At 41.9% G+C, this 26,512-nt stretch overlaps 2 protein-coding genes and 1 long non-coding RNA gene across 3 annotated transcripts; 2 read left to right on the forward strand and 1 right to left on the reverse strand.

The window, feature by feature from the left end:
• Positions 1-5,075: 5,075 nt before the first annotated feature.
• On the forward strand, positions 5,076-11,206 carry tada2b (transcriptional adaptor 2B). The gene is made up of 2 exons (XM_084043495.1): positions 5,076-5,357; positions 6,120-11,206. Exons 1-2 carry the CDS (start codon positions 5,088-5,090, stop codon positions 7,332-7,334), a joined length of 1,485 nt encoding a protein of 494 aa, XP_083899621.1. The 5' UTR covers positions 5,076-5,087; the 3' UTR covers positions 7,335-11,206.
• Positions 11,207-12,831: 1,625 nt separating this feature from the next.
• On the forward strand, positions 12,832-14,208 carry LOC311035218. Its single transcript, XR_014599675.1, has 2 exons — positions 12,832-13,674; positions 13,774-14,208. It is a non-coding gene; the product is annotated as an uncharacterized lncRNA (long non-coding RNA).
• On the reverse strand, positions 13,668-17,612 carry grpel1 (GrpE-like 1, mitochondrial). The gene is made up of 4 exons (XM_084043299.1): positions 17,481-17,612; positions 15,935-16,094; positions 14,697-14,778; positions 13,668-14,601 (listed from the first exon to the last, which is right to left on the reverse strand). Exons 1-4 carry the CDS (start codon positions 17,546-17,548, stop codon positions 14,255-14,257), a joined length of 657 nt encoding a protein of 218 aa, XP_083899425.1. The 5' UTR covers positions 17,549-17,612; the 3' UTR covers positions 13,668-14,254.
• Between the last annotated feature and the right edge of the window lie 8,900 nt (positions 17,613-26,512).

Raw genomic sequence — 26,512 nt, forward strand, 5'->3', positions numbered from 1 at the left:
ATAAACCCACCTCCACCCCAACTCCTCTTTTTATGCTTGTATTATTTTAACAATTCTTTACCACTAGCATCCTTATTCTGGGGGGGAACATTCGCCAAAAGTGAGCTTGTAGATCAGCTATTTTCTCAAGCGCTGTTCAGTGACCAGTCTGTGACCTCAGTGCCTGTCAAGATGCATTCTTATTAATGCATTAATACAACAACATCAATTTAAATGTATTAACGTATGGTAATTAGGTATACTGTAGGTTGTAGGTAATTGTTTTATTTGTATGTGTAGGTTTATCACTTCATAGACATTGAAATAACGAGGGTCAACGGTATTACTTTTCAACCACAGCTGATGAGGCAAGACATCAGTAGAATGAATGACACAACATAAAAGTAATGATTGTTTTTGTCATGTCAAATGGGAAATGCATTTGTCTCAGCTACAACAACTTCACCGCAATGGTAAAGAACGGAAACTTGGAACTTGGACAAGACTTCTGCCGAGAACAAGAATTAAGGAACCGATACTGCTCAGCAATGATGAAGGAAGTTATCTAGAAAAGATGTCACTTCACTTGTCACGTCACTTCATGACAACCCACAAACATTTCACAACACTTCTGCCGAAAAACAACCCATCAACCCATTATTTATGAATAAAAGTATAAGTTTAATAGTTTAATCAAAACACTTAACACTGACTAGACAAAGCAGAAGAGACATTCTAATTTGTTAAAGAAATAAAACCTTAATTAAATATAAATATGCAAGAGTAGGCAGTTAACTTAATTTCACAATCACTTTGATTAGAAATAGGGGGAAACAGTTAGCCTCACTCTGTAAGCAAACAAAAGCTGACACATTAGCATGTAGTATCTCATTTGTTTTAAATCCATACAAAAAATCACACAAATTAAACTCAGAACTCAACATCTAAACCAGGCGAGGGACCCCTTAGTTGAGAGAGAGATGCAGGGACCCCCACTACATATTGTATAAAATTGTGTTGCAGCTTAAACGTTTTCATAGATTTCATAGATAGCATCATAGACTTGTTTGACAGCACTGTCAATGTGTAGTGTTGAGTTGGATTGGATTCATGTTAATGCAGTATTTTAAGACAGCTAAACCACTTAAAACCTAAATACTTAAGACAACTTGTACTTGGTTTGCTCTTTTCCCCCTCTACACCAAACCTCTTTGCCGAAAATAGCAGATCTACAAGCTCACAACGCCTTGCAGCGCGAGGTGTTGTGAGCTTGTAGATCTACAATTTTTGGCTAATGTTCTCCTCAGAAAAGGGATGCTAGGGTTCAAGTGGTTAATGTAAAACGTTAACCACGTTGAGTGTCTGTCTCCAGTGGTCACATGCTGCAAACCATATAGGTTGGAGGAGGGCACGTGATGTCACTGCGTCAGGTGAAGGTAATGAGTGAAACTGTCTGATGGCAGCCGACTCATTTTATTTAAAGAGAAATTATCATTATTTGTCAAATGCTGTGCTTGATAATGGCCACGGGTGTTGGGTAAGCCTTCAAAAAATGAAATTTGGATAAAGGGTGCTCAAGCCCCCTCAGCCCCCTCCAGTAGGCAGTGTGCACAAGACATATTTCTTTTTCCTATATGGTTTATATATTGTTTAATATTTAACTTTATTTTATAATGCAATTCAATGGGGTTTGGTTCGGCCTGAAAATGTTTTTGATATTAAATATTAATTTGGATAAAACATGAGACAGACCCCCGTATCATGCAAAAATACTGCTGCTGGTCACATAACTCATCAATGAATTGTGGAGATTCATCTGAAAAGTTTGAGGATAACTTGTATATAACAGGTGGCATACTCCCTCTGCTGGCTAGTATCCGCTATAACTGGTGTTAAACTAGGGAAAAATGCACTTGCCTAAAAGGAAACCTGAGTAAATGAGGGATACAGTGGTGTGTACTGAAAGCAGATTGAGTTTTTATTTTGATGTCCTTGCATGATTTCGGCACTGCACCAAACAACAAAGTCATTTGGGAGAGAGAAGGAGAGAGAAGGAACAGCATCATCAACTGAATCCAGGCGAGTTATCTCTGACACCAACATTGCACTCATTTCCTCTCTCTCCACTTCTTCTAGCCACCACAAATGGAACTGTGGGATAGTTGCTGTTGCAATTGTTGCATTCTGAACTGTTGAACAACATGTGTGTCTATTGCTGCCAGGATGGTGCCAATGACATCAGAGAAAAAGCATGTTGCAGCTAATCAGTGTTGGGATCAGCATTCGGGAAACATTTATTTTCTCCTTGCAGAGGGTCAAAAGCGTAGTGAGTGGCTTTAAGACCTCAGCGTATTCTTTCAAGATGGCAATCTCATGGGAAAGCAATGGCATCTTGGCAATCTCCAGGCAGTCACAAACTTTCCACAGTTGTGCGTCACTTAAAGGCATAACTTTTTTGCAGTACATAGTATTCTGAGGACCAGTGAGAGACACATGGCACAATAAGTCTCATTTTCCCTATCTGTCTTCCACAGCTTTAGTAGGGCTTATTCTATAAGGCTGCTGAGCATTTGGACATTGCACTGTAGTGCACATTGCATGTTGGCCCCTGCATGTATCAAAGCTTTCACAAGATCATTGTATGCTATCAGATTAATTGTGTGTGATGCACATCTCTGGTGGCGGGAGAGATAAGAGTGGGATTGACTTTAATACATGGAATACATTTTGGGTTAATATGGCGCTATTCTCAATAAGAATAGCGTCCAATCCTGGAATTTACCTTGCCTCATCTGCCTCATTGCGGTCTTCACTTTCGGTTGAAATTTCAATTTTGAAGCCACGTGAACCTTGTGTATCTCTTAGCAGCGAAGCATGGATCCCAACACAGTATAGCATCATTTGACTAAGGTGCTATAGCACCACCAACACGGTTCTCCTATGATTATGAGCCAAATAAGTGCTTTTGGTTCTATATAACACCATGCGTTTTAATGTCATAATGTGTGTCTGCCTTCAATCCAAAGGATCCAAAGGCCAATTCTGAGCCAGGAAAAGCCCTGAACTCTGTATGTCAGATCATAGCTCTTCGGTGGCAACCCTATTTTGTCTTTGAGTCTCAATTTGTGTTTTGGTGTTATTTTCATGCTACAGTATGTTGATGAATTGAATACATAGGACCACAACGGAAACAAGTCCCCAGGACTTTTTTGTGTTATCGTTTTAGATAAAGTGTTCAATCAATCAAATTTGGTGTTTGTCCATTTTGTAAAATCTTGGGTGGCAAGTGGATCCCAGATCTTGCAACCAGACAGGGAAATTCTGAAATTCTGTAAGAGAGTCCGATATTTTGAGCCAGATTGGAATTGGGGTGTCCAACTTGATGCTCCTTTTGAAGGCGTAAAAACCCATTATTATTTGTATTTAGGGGATACCATTGACACAAGGATTCACACCTTAATTGAACCCAAGTGATGAAGAGAAGGAGAAGGCCAAGGTGAAACACCCTATATAAAGAGATTGTAATTCGAATTTGCAGCTATTTCGTCCTATTAGCTTCGCAATACAAGGTGGGATAACGGAGCCTGACCGCCTCTTTTTGCTTGACAATGGAAGACAGGTTGAGGGGGTTATATGTAAGTACCTGTAGACACAACCCCCGCCACCCTACACACTCACTCACACACACACACACACACACACACACACACACACACACACACACACACACACACACACACACACACACACACACACACACACACACACACAGTGCTGGAAAAAGTGTCTTTGTTATGGTTATTTCTGTTACAATGTTGAGCAACCAGGCAAGGCCTAATATAGGTTTATGTGTGGATTGGGATGTAATCAACAGTAATAACAGTAATCTAATTAGTATGTAGTCTGTGTGTGTGTGTGTGTGTGTGTGTGTGTGTGTGTGTGTGTGTGTGTGTGTGTGTGTGTGTGTGCGTGCGTGCGTGCGTGCGTGCGTGCGTGCGTGCGTGCGTGCGTGCGTGCGTGCGTGCGTGCGTGCGTGCGTGCGTGCGTGCGTGCGTGCGTGCGTTTGCGGCAAAAAGAGTACCTCACTATGAATTTAGAGGCAAAAAGATTACCCTTCATCTCCCTATGAATTTAGGGGCAAAAGAATACCCTATACATTTCCCTATAATTTTAGGGGCAAAGAGAGTACCCTACTAGCCTGGGACCAGACGAATCTGCCAGTGCAAAAAAAAAATTGCCCTTGGCGATTTGGGTCTGGGTCTGGCACCACTACGTTGTGAACCATCTCCTGCTCCCGAAGTCTGGGGTGACCAATCAGGGCCCAGTATTCAAATATGGGAGACTGTAATTGGTAGTTGGTTGTATGTCTAACCAATTGCGTCCAGAGCCGTTGTTTTGATGCAAAAAGAGTACCCTACACCTCACTATGAATTTAGGGGCAAAGAGAGTACCCTACACCTCACTACGAATTTAGAGGCAAAAAGAGTACCCTACACCTCTCTATGAATTTAGAGGCAAAAAGAGTACCCTACACACCTCACTATGAATTTAGAGGCAAAAAGAGTACCCTACACACTTCACTATGAATGTATAAGCAAAAAGAGTACCCTACACCTCACTATGAATTTAGGGGCAAAAAGAGTACCCTATACACCAAAGTGTCTCACTATGAATTTAGGGGCAAAAACAGCGTGATGCGTTGTGAGCTTGTAGATCTGCTATTTTCAGTGCAACCAAACATAAAATGACTTGTCTTTTTTAGTTCTACTGGATCTCTTCTCCACAAGTCCTTCCCTAACATTTTAGTCTAGTTTGTATTTGTTGACGAAATTGTCAATATATTTAGTCTTAGTCTTAGTCATCATAGCTTCGTTTTTATTTAGTTTTCGTCAGTGAAAAAAGGTAGTCGACGAACATTTTCCGTCATAGTTTTAGTAGACGAAATTAACACTGCCTACCACACCTCACTATGAATTTAGGGGCAAAACAAGTTACCCTACACCACACCAAAGAGCGGACAGTCTCCAGTGCGCATGCGCTTCCGCCGCGGCAGACAGCCTAGTTCTGCCTCCAACAACAAGCAGCAGCCACTGAGGGCAGGCAGCAACATGGCCGACCTCGGGAAGAAGTACTGCGTGAACTGCCTGGCAGACGTGACCAACCTGCGGCTCCGCTGCACCGACTGCCCGGACATCGAGCTGTGCCCGGAGTGCTTCTCGGCGGGCGCGGAGCTGGGCGCCCACCGGCGGTGGCACGGCTACCAGCAAGTGGACGGCGGCCGCTTCTCCCTGTGGGCTGCCGAGGCGGAGGGAGGATGGACCAGCAGGGAAGAGCAGTCGCTGCTCGATGCCATCGAGCAGTATGGCTTTGGCAATTGGGTATGTATTTTTTGTTTTGTTTTATTCTTTCAATTTATTTAATTGGGTATGGGGTTTTCCCCAAAACATTTCCCCCACTTTTTTCCCCTTATTTTTTTTCAATTGGGTAAGGTTTTTTCCCCCCATTTTTTTCCAGTGGAGTAAAAGTACAAAATTTGCCTCTGAGATGTAGTGGAGAAGAAGTAAAAGTACTGAAAATTGGAAACACTACAGTAAAGTAAAAGTATCTAAAGATTGTACTTAGTTACTTTGCACCACTGTTTATTATAATGGTTATTTCAACGCGCATAATTAGTTGGCTACAAAAAGCCGAGCTGAACGTGATGAAAGGTGAGGTCTTGAAACTAAAAGTTGACAATAAAGCAAGTTGAAGATCACAGCAAGTGCAGTACACAGTAAACTCTCTTGAGTTACTTGTGGATACATCAACACTAAGGACTATGCTGTGTGTTTGGCTTCAATTTATGTATTACCGGTATGCATGTTCCAGCTTTATTATTGGTTGGTTGTGTGGGTGCTTGCCCAGGTCCATGAGGCGGTTCCAGGGGGTACCCAGCTAAATGTGTGATAGTTGTGAACCAGATAGGTCTTTAACTTATAGAGTAAAAATAATGTACATTGAAGATTTTACATTGTAGATTTTGGATCCCATAGTTAGAAATCATATCAAATGGGGGTCTGTGGCCTAATGCATATCAAACCGAGGGTCCTTGAAATGAAAAAAGTTTGAGAATCACTGGGTATCTGCATGTCATCTTTCAGGAGGACATGGCCACTCATGTGGGAGCGTCCCGGACCCCCCAGGAGGTCATGGAGCACTATGTCAGCATGTACATCCACGGAAACCTGGGCAAGGCCTGTATCCCCGACAACATCCCCAATCGGGTGACCGACCACACTTGCCCCAGCGGGGGTCCCCTCTCCCCCAGTCTCACCACCCCGCTGCCCCCGCTAGACATAACGCTGGCGGAGCAGCAGCAGCTGGGCTACATGCCGCTCCGCGACGACTACGAGATCGAGTACGACCAGGACGCCGAGAAGCTCATCAGCGGCCTGTCGGTCAACTACGACGACGAGGACGTGGACATCGAGATGAAGCGCGCCCACGTGGACATGTACGTGCGCAAGCTCCGCGAGCGCCAGAGGCGTAAGAACATTGCCCGTGACTACAACCTAGTCCCCTCCTTTCTGGGTCGCGACAAGAAGGACAAGGACAAGGAGAAGCCGGGCACGCTGGGAGCTGTCGCTTCTGGCGGTGGCGCCGGCAGTGCAGGAGGGGGAGGCGGGGTTGGAGTGGCGGCGGGCGCCGCCACCACGGTGGCGACGGGGTCCGCGTCGGTGCCGAGCACGCCCAAGCGCAAGATCACCAAGGAGGAGAAGGAGCAGCGCGTCAGGCTGCGGGGGCTCTGTCAGTTTATGGCCCACCGTGAATTTGAGGATTTTTTCGACAACATGCACAAAGAGCGTGTGCTGAGGGCCAAGGTGCGTGAGCTGCAGCGCTACCGGCGAAACGGCATCGCCCGTCTGGATGAGTCGGCAGAGTACGAGGCGGCGCGCCACAAGCGCGAGAAGCGCAAAGAGAACAAGAACGTGGTCACCTCCAAGCGGGGCAGCGGAGGTGGGGGCCTGGGCTCTGGGGGCGGGCTGGGAGGTGGAGTCGGAGGGGGCGGAGGCATGGCTGGCGGGGGCGGAGTTGGGGGCATCAAGGAAGAAGGCAAGGATGGCGAGTTTGCCGCCATTGAGAACCTGAGCGGCTTCGAGCTGCTGTCGGACAGGGAGAAGGTGCTGTGCAACTCGTTGAACCTGAGTCCCACGCGCTACCTGACGGCCAAAACCATCATTATCAAAGACCACCTCCAGAAGAGGCAGGGTATCCCTGCCAAGAGCAGGCTGCCCGGCTACCTGGACAAGGTTCTCAAAAAACGCATCCTCACCTTTCTCACCGAAAGTGGCTGGATATCACGTGATGCGTCTTAACAGTCCATCTAGGCTTTTCTGAGAAAAGAGACGCTAACTCCTGTTCTCTGGCCATGTTGCCGTGAGTTCAGAAGGCAGACTGCAACTGCTGGATTCTATCGTTTTTCATAGGATAACTTGTGAATATATGTACATTGAAAAGAATAAGGATTTCCCTTTGATTAAAAATTCAAACTAAAGAACGTAAGTATTTTTTGGTACAGGAGAACTTGGAACATAAATAGGCCTATATTTTTACATTTAAATAAACAATGTTGACAATGATTTGGGTAAACTATGCTTATATTTCTCATAGTACTGGGGCATCCATACTGTGACCGAATATAAACCAAATGCTAACACATTCTTTCTTTCTTTGAGGAATCCGTTCGATAGGCAGGGTTGGGTACTGACTACTTGTAATCGGCATTACGTAATCAAAAAAATGACACACTGCCTGGTCTCAAAAATAAGTAATTATAATCAATCCAGATACTATTTGGAAAGACGTATAATTAGATTCTAGTTAAACTGTCAGAAGCTTGATACATTCTTTTGATTACATCTATGGCAGTTTTCAACCCCCACCACAGAGAGCTCAGCAGGTCAGACTGGGTCACCTTTCTCAATACAAGCCCTTGCCATCCCAATCCACACCTCAGCTTCTGACCACCCGCCCCTCCCCTTACTTTACAGAGAAGCTACATAATAACCCATTAAAACTGGGATAGCATCTGTCATTTTAGATTTTAGTGTCGGCTATTCAAAAATAGCAGATCTACAAGCTCACAGCGCGCTTGTACATTTGCTATCTTTGAACATTTTTTTATTTTTTAACACAAATCTTCTCTTCTGGGGGGATCCCTGGCACGAAACATTTTCAGATGGCGGATCTGTGGCCGAATATATATCAATTTGGGGGTCCAATTGGCACGAAAAGGTTTGAGAACTACTGATTTAGAAGGCATTTGTAGACTCGGCCTCAGGTCTTAATGGGTTAAATGGCTCTCTGCTTAAAAAGCCTCTCCAGCTCTTCACCCTATGTAGGTTCTCAACTTTTTTTAAGCTCCAGGGGGCCACTAGCATATATGGAACAAGGGCCACCCTAGTACCCCAGCTCCCTACAACAACAATACATATTTTGTATATAATAAGCCTATTCTATTTTATTTATTTACTTTTTTATTCATATTTAACATGAATGATCTTAAAGACGTATTTATACTTAGTTGCCGCCAGCGTGCACCAAAAATAGCACATCTAACACTTCGCACATCGATGCCTTGTGAGCTTGTAGATCTGCAATCTTTTGGTGCGCAACACCGCACGCAACACAGTACATCAAGCCCTTAACAGTCAATATTTAATTTCAGGCTTTTCCCCCACTCTATGCCAATGATTAAAAAACATTCTTAAATTTAACGGATATATTTTAAACATCCTATGGACCACTAGTGGTCTTGAGAAACACTGACCTAGGCCTAGGTGAAAGACTAGCTGGTGGTAGGCTGGCGGTGGGTTCACTGATGGTGTTGATGGGTTGTTGATTATAGGGTTAACAATGCTATTAATGAAGTGCATCTGGCATACAGGTTTCTCCGCCCTGTAAGACCCACAGTTGCAAGGTAACCACATTACACAGTCAAATAGGTCCTAGTCTATATCCTTTCCAATGCTATTAGATAAATGTGTTTTATATGCATTGGAAATGTTTTGAGAAGTTTTACGAGAAAAATGAGTTTGTCTAACTCACATTTCTTGTGACTGTCCTTTGGTGTTTTTTGTATAAGGTGCAATATTTGCAATGTTTGATTCTGCAGTAATCCAAAAGTATTGCGATTAGATAACATTAGTTTTGCTATCCAAGGGATTACATTAGCTGGGATATTCATTAGCTGACTACATATCAAATTAATCTGACCCAACCTTGCCTATAAAGGTACCTTGATGAGATTGAGTATTGTGGTATGTTGAGTCCAAATAGCAGGAGGTCTACACAGTCTCTCCATGTTGAAGGTAAAACAGGAAGGGATGAGTGTCGGATTTCCATGAAAGGCCTTGTAACAATACAGGGTCAGTATTTGACAGCTAATGCTCTGATACATCACTAAATCTAACCCCCTTTTTTTTGCATGTGCTACAATTTGGCTGGACAGGGAAAAAAAGAATCCACTCAAAGCCCACTTTATCTTTGCACTGTCCACCTAAGAAGGCATGAAGTTCACTGTGTAAGGGCAGTGGACCATTGATATACTACATAATTGCTAAAGCACAATGCTGAGATGTTTATTTTGTTTACTTTGCAAGTTCTGTACACTGGGCTAATTAAAAGTACACCCGTTTCTCTTTAGAGGTTATATGTATTTTGCTTGCGTTGTAATCCTGCAGCAACCGAAACAGTTTTTCCTCAATTTTCATTCCCTCACTATATATGGTGCATGACTACTTCTAATACTTGCTGTTTATTTTTCCCTGCAGTTTATTTGTCCTGTGATCATCATCACTAGGTAAACATGTAGAAACTGCCATGTTTAGGTGTCATCACTGAAGTTCAGTAGGCACTGTGAAATGCTGTAAAGGCCCTGCCCACATGCCAGTTTTGATAGATATGTATATGCCTAAAAAATTAGCAGTATCTCCCTCCCTCCCTGACAAAACAGCACAGTGTCAAAACCCCATCACCAAACTGAGGGTCCTTTGTATAACCGAGGTCCATCAAAGCATGTGTTGTGCACCAGCGCTTTCGGGACCATCACACTGGCTTTATCCAAAAAAAAAAGGTGACTCTCTGTCTTGAAGGGTGAGCCATATCAGTAGCCTCAGTGAGTCATTCATTTTCCTAGGTCGATGGGTCTTTTGTATGTCGAGGCGAGGCACTATTTAAATGTAAATGAAGTTATTGAATTGTCAATTGGTTGACAGCGGGACCACGGGTACAAAAGTGGGACAGGGTCCAAGAGAGAGGGGTGTTGCGCATGTAGATGTAACCTATGACAGTGGATGGTCTCTAGTCTTATTCCTTTTACTGGTTCATCCAGTGAAATTGAAGTAATCAGCGTCACCATTCAGCTGAACCGTAGCTCTTTGTGGACACCAAGGGCACGTGGCCTCATTCATTAAGCATTGAGGTCAGAGGTCATTAGACTCAGTTATATCAGAGTTCAGTAAGATCCAGAATTTGATGTAATGTTTTTCAAAACGTCAAAAGCCTTTGGACCTTCATATATCATTGTACATGTTCTCATTGAAAATGGTTTACCAACCATAGTTTAATTGGTGCTTTGTTATTCAGGGGATGCCATTGTGTGCCACGGTAGTTCACTTGTGTTGGACATAATCGGTCAAGTGCCATCCAAGTTGTCGACTGAAAACGCTTGAGTGTTAAAATGCCTCTGTAGTTGTTCATTTAGACATAGGGTTGATTGCATTCAAGGTCGCCATCAGCTTTTGGCAATAGCATGTGGGGGTGTTAAATAGCGAGTTGTGGGATGAGTGTCTCAGAAGAAAATATGAATTGTTTTTCCTATGGGGCAGGTATATTTTCTGTACACCATTTTATTTGTGCTTGGGATTTTGCATACAATTATGCAACCAACTGTAAATAACTGTAAAGTAATTTGAAAATGAAATTGACCTGACCTGTGAAATGTACAGTATTTTATTTTGTTAATGTTTTTTTATAGCTTTTTGTAATGAAAACCAAATTTCAGTGTGTCTGCAAGAACCATTTTACCCAAGCCTTGGTTGTAGTCATGGCATGCTGTTCTTATGTATCTGTAGTGCATTTAGGAATCAGCACTTTTGTAATTTTCCAATTTTCTTCTGCGGTCCTTTTTCTTGTGGTTGCACATGAAATGGCGTGTGTATGTTTTGTATTAAAAGTGCAAATACTTTATACTTTCAAATGATCCTATTCATTCATGCATATCAATGGACCAATGCGTATTGTTGCCTTGTGTAGCAGTTATCCACCTATAATTTGCACTTTGATGTAGCTATAAGAGTACTAAATGAATAGACACAATGGTGACACATCAAACCTAAGACATTTGTTTAGAAGGCTGGGATCTCACTGCAAGTGATATTTCCAAAAATATATTTTAGAGGGGAACTAAAAGGGCTATGCTGCTTTGGTACACTAATAAGCAAATAAAAATAGCCGTATTAGACTTCGGTGTGCCACATATTGTCAATCATATCGAGCCAATTGGCACATTTAAATCTAACACCTGTTTATTAGCTGCTGTAAATTGCTTGCACCAATGCATACTGTAACATCATAGCCTGGCGTAGCCAGACTATATCACTGCGTGGATATGAGTCTGGTGCTTCCATGAGGAAGTTTTTTTTCCCAAGAGGCGGGATCAAAACAATGACCCTCGATGCAATTGGTTAGACCTACAACTAAGTACCAATGACAGTCTCCCATATTCGAATACTGGGCCCTGATTGGTTACCCACGTCTTCTGGAGCAGGAAATGGATTCTCTATAGACGGATTTCCGCGCGACGTCATCACAGAGCAGAATGCGCAATCTGCGCATGCCCGGGTGAAAGGCGCGTTCGAAAATACAGCCCTGAGCGGCAGTGAGCGCACTGGCCAATACAAACTAATAGGCGAGTGTGCTCCGGTGCGTAATTTCCAAACGCACCCATAGGCTTCCCCCTCCTCTGCGCGGTCATATTCCTCTCATGTTTACTAACAGGAAACCCGTCTATGGAGCGGTGCCAGACCCAAATCGCAGAGTGCAATTTATTTTTGCACTCGCAGATTCGTCTGGTCCCAGGCTAGTAACATCACCCTAGCCCCTTTACTCAAGTTAAAACCTTTAGATGGCAGCAAACTCAAATTTTAGTTCTACTTCAAAATGGTGAACGATTAGCAAAGCACCTGCACACTGCCCGCCTTACACAGTACAAGAAAAACTTTATTTGATGCAACGTTTCATGCACATGCTTGAAGGAGGTCATGGTGAAAGGAACATTGCGTCAAATTTGGGGTGCTTTCTCTGTTTATCATTCATTGTGTGCTTCACCTACACGCCTGTCGCAAAGACATTTTTACCTAATGTGCGAACGTTTTCCAACAGTAGTTTTACTTCATAAAAATGTGACCAGTTGGGCCAGTCTCGGCTGGTGTTGGAACTAGCATGTTTTAACATTTACAGTTATGAATTCTGATCACCAAAAACAATGGGAAATGTAGAACAGTGGTTCCCAGACTTTTTAGCTGGAGACCCAAAAGGAAAATGCTGTCACCCCGGGACGCAAACTAGTGAAAATTGCCGATCTACAGCAGAGCTTGTAGATCTGCTATTTTCCTGATCGATTTTTATTTAATGAAATTCTTTTGAAAAATCTTTGGATTGTATTTAATTTGATAAATTGTGAATGTTGGTATTTTTTTTAATCTTTTGAAATATTAAAAACAAAATGTAGGAAACAAAAAAAAAACTGATATTTACTTTACTAATCCCTAAGTCCCAACACACTGTTTGGGAAACAGTGGTGTAGATAGAATACCAAAATATGGACTGTTCTTTAAGCTATCATTTAAAATTCAAAAGCCACTAAACCAAGTGGGGTCTGGTCCAATCCTAAATGTTCTTTGAGGCTCCATCAAAGATGAGAACCAAGCTATGCTATATAGGTACTGTACCGTATGTGGGATGTTTGGCAGAAATTTACCCCCCCACCCACACACTCTTTTACAGATAGCCTGTCCTTGTACACAACTTAAAAAGGAACAACAGTTCATAATTACAAAAGGATAATGTTTAATTTACTCACGTGAGATGCTTAATACAGATTTCAGCAGACTAAATTACCAAACCAACTTTATCAAGTGTATACAGTGATATTTATGGACAGTTATCAATTGACCTTGAAGTTAGACATGTGGATTAAATTACTGTGATGCCTGATTTATACTTAAGTTGTGCACCGGTGTATGCTGCAATGCACAACCAAGTATAAAGCCAAAACTGTCCCAACACAACCAAGCCAACATCTAGCATGAGGGCTGGCAACACACTGCCAAGGTGGAATGCCAAGGTCAGGTTACAGCCTCCATCCATATGTCTGAATATATTGGTGAAAAACACACTTTGATTGGGATGGCCTTGGGAAAACCACCTCAGCAAAGAGACAAATCTGCTCTTTAGTGCCGCCACGCAGGAAATGGTTATGAGACTATTGATGTTCAAACAGACATGGTCATAAACCAAAACGGACTGGTGAGCACCGTCTCCAAGATGCACTAAAACAGACCACTTAACCGCTATTTGTAACTATACCTTTCAAGACAGGGAACTCCTTTTGGGGTTCCTGTTATGTACAGTATATAGCAACATCATTTTTTTGTATTTTCTTTGTTTTTCAGAAAACTTATGTCAGATTTAGAAGGCTTTTTTAGAATCAGCCTCAGGGCTAAATGGGTTAAGTGTAATAATACTCCGTAGTACTGCAGTGTCGCTTGCCAAAAATAACTGATCTACAGTTATTTTTGGTAAGCGACACCCTTGCACAAGGTTTTTCTGCTTGTACCTGTGTGAGTAGTCTAGAATTACATCAATTATGATCTCCCATTATATAAGAAAAAAATAATTATAATATACTATGACGAGACAAGATCGAGACTGCAATCTGACGGTTTACTGTGATTTATGGCATAAAAATGGGAGTGATTTCTATGCCGTTGCAAGGTCTGTTAAAACACCACTGAACCAGGCTAGCTGTTGTCAAGATGCAAAGATCAGTCCGGTTGGATTCCCGTCTTGAGGCACCTCAAGGTGGTGGGGTTCTGGGTGGGGGGCGTAGGTAGGAGAAGAGAGGGTGGTGCGTGTGGCGCCTTGACCAGTCCGTCGTGCCTGAGGTGATTCATCACCCAGGCAATACCCCCCGCCCCGCCCCCCCCCCTACCAAAAAAATCTATCATATCTTCTAGGGGGCTTTTGCTACACCGACAAGGGCCGGCCGAAGCGTGCGGCCGTGGAGCTTGTAGCCCACCTTGGTCACCATGGCGACCGTGCCGGGCTCCTTGCCCGGCACAGGTGTGTGGAACAAGGCCTCGTGCTCGTAGGGGTCGAACTTCTGGCCGTCGGGGTTGAGCTTGACCAGGCCGTGCTTGGTGAACACCTTCTGGATCTGCACCTCGGTCATCACCAGGCCGTCGAACAGGTTCTTCAGGTGGGGGTTCTGGGTGTTCACCTCCTCCTTGGGCACGCTCTCCGTGGCCTTCTCCAAGATGTCGGCCACCTCCAGCAGGTCTTTGCAGATGCCCTGGATCCCTAGTGGGTTTGGGGATTGAGTGGTACAGTTAAGGCGCTGTTTGTTGTGACTTCTCGGTTACACACATTTTTGTAAAGATTTTTGTATTCCTTACCATATAACTTGGCATCTTCCACACTCTTCTTATTCCTCGCCCGGAGGTTCTCCATGTCTGCCAAGGCCCGCTTATATTTTTCCTAGTAACAGAAGTATGGAAAAGATCAGAACATACATTTAAAATATACAGTACAATACAATGATACATTTAAAATATACAGTACAATGATACAGCACTATCTTGTACAAAATCACTAACTTTTCTTTTACACCGTGGCCAAAGGCTAAAGCAGGGTTTGTACTATATGTATATGCATGCATGCATGTCCCCACAACAGTAGAACAATCAGTCAGTGGGAATAATTGCTTATGATCTATGAATATAAAACCTTTTTCTTCAGTGAATACACCAGAATTTATTTTCAAGCAATTTAATACTTAATACTGTCTCTCCACAGGAGACGTAGACCATCCCAATTTACAACATAGGCATTTAGGAGATGCTCTATACAGAGCGACTTACAAAGTTAAGATCGGAATATGGCATGAATCCTAGTCAGCGGTAAATGGTAACAGAGTGCTAAGAAAATACAGTAGTAGCAGTAGGATTTAAGCTGTTAAACATGTCTGAGAATGTGTGTGGAGGGAGCTGTTGTCCGACAAAAGGATGGGAACCACTGTATTAAGGTAGGGTAAGTGATATTTTAATGTTAAATAGCTCTATTTTCTGATTGTAATCATAGCTATGGAGTGTTTGTTCAGTAACAGGGGTATCCTCGTCTCTAGCAGTAAGCAGAAAATAAATGTTCAGGTGGTCAGGATCAGGATAACAAAGTCTGCTAAAAGAGAGGACTAAAGACATTTTTTTAGCTACATTGGTTTTACCTCTAGGCTTTATGTCCCCATGTTTTAATTGTTTTGTTTCAGTTTCTCAGATGTTTTTAATGGTGTGATGTTTCTTTTTATGCAACTGCCTATTGTAGCACTTTAAGATTTTTTCAAATGTAAAGTGCATTATAAATAAAATCCATATCTTGGGTTCTGAACATGTTTTCCCCCCCAAAAAAAGAAAAAAAAAAAAAAAAAAGTTTTTTTTCCATGGCGTCTTTGACGTCATGTGGCGCATGGGCGTCAGGCCACGTGACGTCTTTGACGTCATGTGGCACTGGATGAGTTAGAGCTGGAGATATGGGGAGACTTCTGTTACTGAACACTCTATATAACAATGATTACCATCAGAATATAAAGGTTTAACCTTAAACATCACCCCCTTATTTAGCTGATGAACCGACTCACCATGACCTCCTTGACCTGCTCTTCTAGCTGGCTCTTCTCCTCCATATGAGCCTTCTCCGCTGCACTCAGCTCCGACTTGTCACCACCGTCCTCTTCCCCAGAACCATCCTTCTTCTGCTGGGCAGCTGTACACAGCAACCTCGGAGATGCCCTGGTGGTCCTATAATGGAGAACATGAACCAAGGTCAGGAGAAACATAACGAATATAAAAAGGTTAATGAATGGTTTTCAGTCTGAAAACCAGTCTTCTTGAACAACTAGTGTCCATGTTAATGTCTGATACTAAGTTATAGAGTTTAAAAAACTAAGTTTGAATGCACTGATGATTTGAGGGCATTCACACACTCACTGTGTTAGTTACTATGTACTATTACATTTTGATACCAATACTTTTGTACTTTTACTCAGTAAATGTAAATGTTTAATTCCGGACTTTTACTTGTAACAGGGTATTTCTACATGGCACTATTTGATACTTTTACTTAAAGTAAAAAATGTGAGTACTTTTCCCCACCACTGTTAACAGTTATGTAACTAACTATACCCAATGCAGCCAGGCTTAGAGATATATGAGGGTAACTTAAGTTTACCAAAGATTTACCAAAGATGATTAAAATCATAACTCTGTATAGGACGAATACAGGATAGCTATAGGGACCAATAACAGCAGCATACACGCATGTCACATTGTGTCATCAGCCCCCTTTTATAATGACATGCTAACCCATTAGCCACTAAGCTAGTCCCAACAACCACAAGACCCATTTCTGACCCGTTTGAGAAAAGCACTTCTTCTTGTCATATGGCAACATCAATACAATCATATAAAACAGTTTGATAGTCACACGAATTACACGTTAATTATTATTATAAATTAATATTTTCTCAATTAAAGACCATGGTCGATGCTCATAGGGACTAGCCTTGGATCACAAGACGGTCATCTGCCATGGCCGTCATGGATTAACTTCAAAATAGTGTTTGCACTTTCTCCCTTTTTGGCCCGTGCATCATATATATACGTTTAGATTTCAAATATAAAGTGCTTAGCTCATGGCAAGGATGTTACAATTGTGTACGGGCCCTCAGAAGTACCCGTATATTACGTATTGTTCAATAAAAAGTATTTTAATCCGATTGGTGGTTATCTTTTTCATATGCTTTCAACTACGCGACCCCATCGGTTGGGAGGTGTATTGCACTCTGATACATTATAAGTCTATGAGAAAATGGCCACCGATCGGCTTAAAATGCTTTTTATTGAACAATACGGAATATTCTGGTACTTCCGAGGGTCCGTACATAATTATAACATCCGTGGCCATGGGGTAAGCACTTTATCTTCGAAATCTGAACGTTTATGTAGATGTAGGGACCAAAAAGGGAGAAAGTGCCAACACTATTTTGAAGATCATCCAAGACGGTCCAATGACCGTCTTGTGATCCAAGGCTAATGTATTCACAATGACAGCAAGCTCAAAGCGTTAACATTGTATAACAACATGCACATTTGAAGCAACACGAAAGTTTGGGCTGAAATCCTCACCGTAGTAGTGAATTTGAGGCTACAATAGAGTAGCTCTGCCTGACCGCTCGTACACACCAGCTCGCCATCTTTACACTTCAGTACACAGTCAGTACACACGCCGATGGGACACACCAACCTGCTGGCTGCAGCGTGCGGGCTCTGGTCCAATCCGCAGTAGCTATCAGAAACTCCCTAGTCAATTCACCCAATCAACGTTGAGAGCAGAGAATGTTTGGTTGAGATGAAGTTTAAAGGTGACAACTATGCATGTGATCAAGGACAGTTTTTGGTAACACGTTATTGCGTCACAGGCCACAGCTGTATCGTCGTTAATGGGTAGTTTGATGGTGGAGATTGTTCAAGGTTGAATTCTTTGGTACATTATTGAAGACCGGCTCTGAATCTGATGTGTTATTGATCACTGTCCTCCAGTCTATAATGAGTTATTATAAACATTGAGCTATATAAGCTGACTGGCGGTGATGCTCTCATCATCACTATGAGGTCACAGGCAGTCAGCCATGCCCAAATATGGAATTGATGATGTCATAATGTTCGGAGTAGCAATGTCAGTAATCAACCCAATTTAGATGTTGATTACTGACATCTTACAATAAATGCACTATGCACCATATCTCCGTATGTACGTCTGTAATCGTATCTCGAGAAGTTCGCCCCACCGACTTCAAATTTGACACACGCGTCGCAGACGACCAGAGGGAGTGCAGTGCCTGGCGTCGAGTTGGTCGGATAGGCGGTTGTCCAGAACCGTGAGAAAAGGCCGTGGCCCAAATGAGCCAATTGATTGCCATATGGAAACACACCTGCCATTTGATTAGTTAGTCAGACCACCTTTCACAGTCAGTTTGCACTCTTCAGACACTCTCCACACATTCTCCACAGACGTTTACCACTGCAAAAGGACTTTCCACAACTGCCTATCCCCCCCCCCCCCCCCCCCCCCCTCATTAGCCCCATATGCCCATATATGGCCAGGCGTCAGGCCCATATATGCCCATATACTGATAGCAGACAGACAGATACAGAGATCTCCATATATGGGCACAAAAGGGACACAGACAGACAGACAGACGGGTTAAAAACGGGTGCCATGACAACGGGTATAAGAGGTATTGCATAACAGGGTTGTGTGTGTGTGTGTGTGTGTGTGTGTGTGTGTGTGTGTGTGTGTGTGTGTGTGTGTGTGTGTGTGTGTGTGTGTGTGTGTGTGTGTGTGTGTGTTCTATTTAGGAAGACAAATGTCCTTGTAAGGACATGGGGGGAACACAGGAGCAGATTAAGGGGCATCAGGGAAGCCATCTTGATTGCACTGAACGGCATTTAAAAATACGATAAAATGACCTTTGCATAGGCTAAATCAGTAGCCTATGCAAAGTTGCAAACCACATAGAATTGTTAATAAATCAGTTTTTCAGACTCCTCCATGTCATATGATCTGGTGTCAATCATGTTGTGAACTGGCCATTGATGCCATCTATTGGTTTTATTGTGCACTGCACCATGTGCTGTTTATTTAACCAAACTGCATCACCCACATTATTTCATGCCATGGCCCATGTTGATACCATACCATAGAGTTATAATATATCGGTTGATACAGCAGGCTCTGTATCGATGCACATAATATCGGCAAAGAGTATGAATCGATATATTGCCATATCGATTTTTTTTAATACAACTTTTTTTATGTAAAATCAGCATGCTATTTAGATGTTATTTATTTAGACAGATGCTAGGTTTGATATTTACCTGGTATCCTAGTTACTTTGATATACTAAATTTGTCTTTGCACTCTACCCGTCGTATTCTGACTAGGGTTCATGACATTTATTCTAATTGAACCTTGAGGAAAAGGCACTTGGAGCAAAACTGACAGACAGGTCTGTAGGTTTAACTATTTATTATCAAACATACTTTATGGCCATTCTTACAGCTTGAGCTCCTAATCCAAGTGGCTGCCTACTACTACAAACCCACCAACTACCTTACCCTTGACCAGTTTATATACCCTTCTCTCTGCCCCTATCAAAGCAGACAGATCACGTCTATTCTGAATATACCAATAACAAGGTGTGTCAATCATATGAGCATCCATCCAGCATCAGCATCCATGTTGGTGTTCTAGTATGGCCTGTCTCCTTCCCATCTGTATTTGAATCAGAGACCTTAAGTGAAAAGTACACACGACGAAGCTACAATTAGTACAGATGTTAACCCCCATTACCTTACATTTTGTAGTGAATGTGACCGTTCCTGACCAAAACCTTCAACTAGTTTTTGTCAGCTCATAAAGCTCCTTAATAACTTATAATAAGACTCTACAACTTATAATTTGAGCATTAACCTTGACCTGTTGGGTCCCATTCAGAGTTGTCAGTTCAAGTTATCAGCAAGTGTATTGTCTTTCAGACATAAGTAACTCTTTATTCTCTTGGTGAAACACGTAACACAGCTCAATATTAAGGGCCCCTCTATTATTAGGATGTGCTTGCATGTGTCATTTGATTCAACATCATACTGTAGCCTACTACTTGTTTCTCCTATTATGTAGAACAACATACTGTACATAAAGGTCATACATATTATTTTTGTTTTGCAGGTGTTTTACATTCATATTGTACATGTATAGCATTGCATAGCTGTCACTATCAAATACTTGATATTGTACTTCACTGGAAATTAATTAATGCCGTTACTTTTTGGGAACAGTCGTGTATTGCAAAGTATAGACACTAAATTATTCAGAAAGGGTAGGCACAGGACACACTTAAAACGAACAAAATGCTTTTAGATTGTTTTATTATTTTTTCTGCTATATTGCCTAGAGAAAAATAATTTCATTATAACGGTCTGTCAGGGAGCTTCACTCCTCATCTTTATCTTTCTGTAAGAGGAAATAATATGATAAATATATTAAAATAGAGGTTTCACTTTCACACACAAAAGAAAAGAAAATGTTTAGAAAATGTGTTCGTTCGCTTCGTTTATTATAGGCTCTGACATTTGTGATTGATCAGAATTCCTAAAATGTTGCCAGATTATATTATTAATATTATATTATATTATTCAATACATTTCAATAAATGTTGTCATTTCCCTGATGAGCTTGCTACTGTTAAACTGGACTGTTTCCAATCATTTGTAGGCAGTTTGTAAAAGCGTGTTAATGTTTTCCTGCTTTGGCTTCCTATATAGCCTTTGTTCCTTGTGTCTGGGTCCCATCACAGATTTAGTTCTTTCTACCTGCTTCATGTTTTTGACCCATTCTGCCAGTTTGGGGGAAATGTGATTATTGTCTGCAACCCAAGTGGATTTGCTTGCCTGAACTAACTGCTTCCATGGTTTTGTCACCTGACTGCCTCACCTCTCCGTAAGCCTTGTCCTTAGTTAATACATTATTGGATTAAACTTGCTCTGACTGCATCTGTTTGCCTGCACATAACACAGTTTGTGCATGCAGAAGTCTCCCTCTGTCTCAGGACTACGCACGCACGCACGCACGCACGCACGCACGCACGCACGCACGCACGCACGCACACAGCCACATTTAAAGATCATCCATCACTCACGGCGTGTTATGGATTGAGAATGAGAGGGATTTGTTCTCATTGTACCCTTCATACATTTATTTAATTGTATTTATTTTTTCATTCAGTTTCCCTTCCTCATTGAAGCCCTAAATTAAATGGGCTACGACTTAAAACACTGCATGTCTACCACAACAAACATCACTCAACAACTTGGCCTCAGATCCCCAATCAACACTCTGCATCGTTTGGTTTAAACACACAGGCATACCCTCGCACACCCCCACACAACCCCACCCTTCCAGTTTCTTCGGCTATTTTCAAAAGATTTTTTAAATATATTTTGAACTTGTGAAATGGGACATTCTGCACAATGAGTACTTTTACTTTTGGTACTTTAAGTATATTTTCATGCCAATACTTTTGCACTTTTACACAAGTACATTTTGAATACGGGACTTCTACTTGTAACAGAGCATATCTACATTGCAGTATTGATACTTTTACTTATTGGTACTTTTTCCACCACTGCAATTAGCATTGTTGCAGCAGAGCCGTTTTTCTATTATGACCCAAGTTCGGGCACACTCAGCATCATGGTCCGTGGAGTGCTTGGAGGGTTCCTATGTGACAGTGTCAGCGATGCTGTGTGACTTAAAAGAAGGTCCCTGAAGGCCAGGGGCTTGATTGAGTGGGACTTCGTGACTGGAAACTGGCCTATACTACTGCCTCCTGGGAAATTTCACAAATGAAAATCCAACACCCCTATGCAAAAATGTCATATAGCGTCTGCAGAATGAATCTGTTCTGGAGTATTTATTGTTCCTCCAAAGGGACACACACACAGAATATGAAAGTAATGGAAATGAGGCTGAAAATGTTCCGGTGCGCTGTACGGAACCACCTCTATTTCATTCCCAGCAGAGTAACTCATAATACAACGCCTCCTTCATCCAATAAGGCGTCTGATGTGATAGAATAAATCTCCAAGTGTAGATGAGGGCCAAGCAAGAGTACTTATAGCTAGAGCTCCTTTATTTCTAAACCCTAATTGTATTTACTACTAGTTGTATGTCTTACAACTAGTAGTAGAGAGAGAAGGCAGGGACCACACTTTTTCATATAGACTTCATAGACTTGTTTGACAGCACTATCATCAGTGTTGTGTTGGATTCATGCTAATGTGTATTTTCAGACATTTCATCCACTTAAACACTCAATACTTAGTATCTAGTAATCTAGCTCAAAGCTCACGACGCCTCACAGAGCTTCTAGATCTGCTATTTTTTTTTGGGGGGGGGTCTGTGTACTTTTTGATCTACAAGAGCCAACAGTGGTCATCCATGTGCTTGGGGAAGACTCTGACACTACTGCTAATTGGATGAGGGAATCAGCTTGGGAAAAAAGAAGGGAAAATATTTCACACTTCAGGGATTGATTGATTGATTGATTCATGTTTTTATTGATACAAATCTATGTTGTACATATATCTGCCAGGGATGTCTGCCAGAGAATCTTTCAGAATGTGTAAAATACAAAACATCATAGAGGATCGAGCTATATTCTTACAAAGTGCATGACTAATGCAAATTTCACACTCCACCAGAGCAAGTAAATATTATTCCAAATAAAACTGAAGTTGCCATTCAGTTATTTTTATTGAACGTTGTGAAGGGGGGAAATGAAATGTTTTAAATCATTTGGGTATTGATGAGCATGCTCAGATTTACTTGCAACACTTTGAAAGCCTTGTTTTTCTTTTCTTCTCTTTTTTTAAACGGCCAGGCCATATGTTGCAAAACAGCACTCAAGGCTTTCAGGTGAGTGTTCATAATTCAATGTGAGATAATGTGTGTGTGTGTGTGTGTGTGTGTGTGTGTGTGTGTGTGTGTGTGTGTGTGTGTGTGTGTGTGTGTGTGTGTGTGTGTCTGTCTGTCTGTCTGTCTGTCTGTCTGTCTGTCTGTCTGTCTGTCTGTCTGTCTGTCTGTCTGTCTGTCTGTCTGTCTGTCTGTCTGTCGGTTTTGCAGTACTGGGCGGCAAGGTGGGGAAGCACTGGGTGAGGGAGTTAATAAGGGTGTGCAGGGAACATGACAGTGTGTGTTTGCATGTGTTGAACGCTCCAGAACGGAGGCAATTACTTTCCGTGGTCGATTACTGACCACCTCATTATTCCAGCTTATTACACGGCTTGGTTGAATGCTTGATTCTGATTGGTTAATTGCTGAATTCAGCGGCGTGTTATTTCTTGATAATGACCGATGAGCTCTATAATGGACCACTGTCTAATCAAAGACTCAGAGCACCTTCTCATATCAATCTGCGCTGCTTGATTTTGTGCCGTAACCCACATGACAGCCATGTAGCACTTTGGTCAGCACTTTGGTCAGCTCGCCTGTTGTAAACATGCTATATAAATAAAGGTTGATTTGATTATTTCATTTGATGTAAACAAACACACAATGTCATTTACACCTAAAAGTTGCTCTCAAGAATGTTTTGTTTTGAAAACATTTGAAGCAAGAAATAGATAATGCAATAACCAAAAATTGATTCTATTTATGTCTGCCCAGCGCAACACTTGGAATATTTCATTTCCGTAAGCAAGGAAATACTTTTTTTGTTGTTGTTAGGGTCAATTCATCAAAAAAAAATTAAGTAGCCGTGTAATAAGTGGGATAATTGACAGGTCATCGTCATTATTGAGAAATAAATCTCTTCAGGGTGATTGGCATCTCTGGTAGGCTATGCATTGGTGCCTAATCACCCTGTTGAGATTTTTTTCTCAATAATGACCAGCGATCCGTCAATTATCCCTTGCATAACATCCAGTTAACATGTGCAGATGAATCAATGTGAGTGCGTGGCGAGCGCACACACACCCTCGCCAAGGGGGCCATCATGAATGGGGTATTTAATGCTAGTGTGATAAAGGTTTCAGAATAACTTGATCATGCCCATGAAAGATCTACACCCCCACACATCCATATTTTATGATTTGGTCACTGAGGGTTCATTTCGGGTTCATTTCGGTCCATTTGTACACTCAGAGTTACAGACCTGTAAGGGTCCATTTGGAACCCCCTCACAGCCTGGACCCCACTTTGAGAACCACTGTCCTAGATTTTTTAACATTACACACTGTCATCGGATCGGTAGCCTACTCAGTATCGACCGATATGCAAGCTGTAGGTATCGGAATCGGTATAGGTAATGAAAGAATAGTATCAGTACATCTCTTCTAATTTACTGACAACTTTGAGTGTATAAGAGTCAATTCATTCAACCTGACGTATAGCAGACTCAATATATACTGTATTTTGCAAGGCTTATTGATTACTCCTTGGCATAGTGGTGCAAATCTGTGATCAATGATGAGATGAAACCCTTACATCATTTAACCACTAACATGAACCCTAGCGTCCCTAATCTGGGGTGTACATTCGGCGAAAATAGACGATCTACAAGTTGTGAGCTTGTAGGTCGGCTATTTTGGGGCGAATATGTTTGGTGTAGAGGGAAAAGGGAGAGGTTCTAGTTTAGACCCGGGACTCTGGTCAACTAACAGGATTACAAAGGCCCAGGGTAAGTGGTTGTTAAACACAGTGTTCTGGGGAGGCATGTACCTTCAACAGTGGGAGTCAAGGTTGTTAGCATACCACTGAATTTCTGAGAACATAGCATTGCTCATTATGGATTTTTCATGGATAAATGGATTTGGCCTCTAATGCAGTGACATTAATCCATGTATTGTAGATACATTATCAAGGACTTTGTGTTTCTGATTAAAACATTATAGTGTATTAAGCCATCACCTATTCATATTTTCACTGTCATACTAACATATTCCAAATAACCTTTTGTGGCTAAATTGCACCCTCTTCAAATCTGAGGGGAGCAAGAGAGCCCTGGGACAAATCCAGTTGAAGTACAGTACACAGTGCACCAATTCAGGCTCTGTTTATCAGCTTTGTTTGCTTGCTCATAGACAATACAGACTGTGCAGACTCATTGGAGACACCAATCTGTACTCCTACGGCCTTGATGGCATTTTCATGCACCACAACTGCTCTTGCATGCACCAACTCAACAGCAGTATCAAATATTTACATTTTAGCCCCAGTATAGGAGCTGCAATTAGAGAAAGTATTCTGGCCGAGGTCATGGATGATGCACACTCTACCATCTGTATTTCCTTGTTTGTTTGCCGATGTTTGTGGCCCTACTGCACTACCTTTCACGTCTTCTCATCAGAACCTCTGGCAGAGAATGGACAAACACTGCAGGAAACGAAACAGCGCTGAAGTTAACACTTTTTTGCATCCCTGTCTTCTAATGTGAATGTGAACACCGCTTAACTTGGTCTAGCACTGAACAGACTAACACCACGAATGGCAGCAAAGCTTACAATTGGTTCACAAAGAGCACATCTACTTTGCAGTAACTTTGCAATCGGAGGCTTACTGTTTCTCTAATTATTCATGGCCCCCAGCACAAATAGCCCCTGCGTGGGGCTATTTGTGCAATGGCCCATTATTCCGAGTCCGACGTCCCAATAGTCTGACTGATAGTCTGAATGTTAGGTTAGGGTGAGGATAGGGTTAGTTCTAATGCGCGTCGTCAGACCAATGGTACTTCGGAACAATGGGGCTGTCAAACTAATGGCTTCCACCAATACTATACAAAGTACATTTTCTTTTTTAATATCAATACTTTGCTGTAGCCAATTGAAATTTAGAACATAACATTCTGTTACCTTGACCTTCTTTGTGACATTGAGGTTTGAGCTTTTTTTTATTACCTTGATCTTGATTGTGACAGTGAACTGTTATCTTTTTTACGCCAAAATGTATAATTTCTTAATACAGTACATACTGTAATGCATAGGTGTACACATCATATACTGTACATTCAGTACAAGTGCAAATGTTCACACGTTCATACACATACATACTTGCTGCATATTATTATCAATCCCTCCGCACTCATATTCACCACAGCAGACACTTTGTTGTATCGATAATCGTATTATGTTAGCTTATTTGTATCAATACAATGAAACAACTCTCTCTCCCTCCCTCCCCCATCTCTCTCTCTCTCTCACACACACACACACACACACACACACACACACACACACACACACACACACACCGCTCGTGTTGTTTGTGCCGAGGAGACATCTGACCATCACATAGCGCTCCTGACCTAAGGGTTAATCCAACTTCTTCCTATAATTGGATAGGAGGAGGTGGGACAGAGAACTAATGGGATTAAATATGAACCTTAACCTATAATCACCGGCGGGTCACCATCATACAAATAGCTTTTATTTCTCTTCCAGGCCAGCTACAGATGGAGATGGAGGTTAATTTCTCTTAGCATTAAGAGTGGGTTGGTGTAGCCTATGCACCTATAATGTCAGGGAAGTATATAGGCTACCAATTCAAAGAAATAATGTCATTTACATTTTAGTTGATGCAGGCTACAAAAATGGTCAATATT

The sequence above is a fragment of the Gymnoscopelus microlampas genome (assembly GCF_963454915.1).
Source record: "Gymnoscopelus microlampas genome assembly, chromosome: 19".
Taxonomy (NCBI): Eukaryota; Metazoa; Chordata; class Actinopteri; order Myctophiformes; family Myctophidae; genus Gymnoscopelus; species Gymnoscopelus microlampas.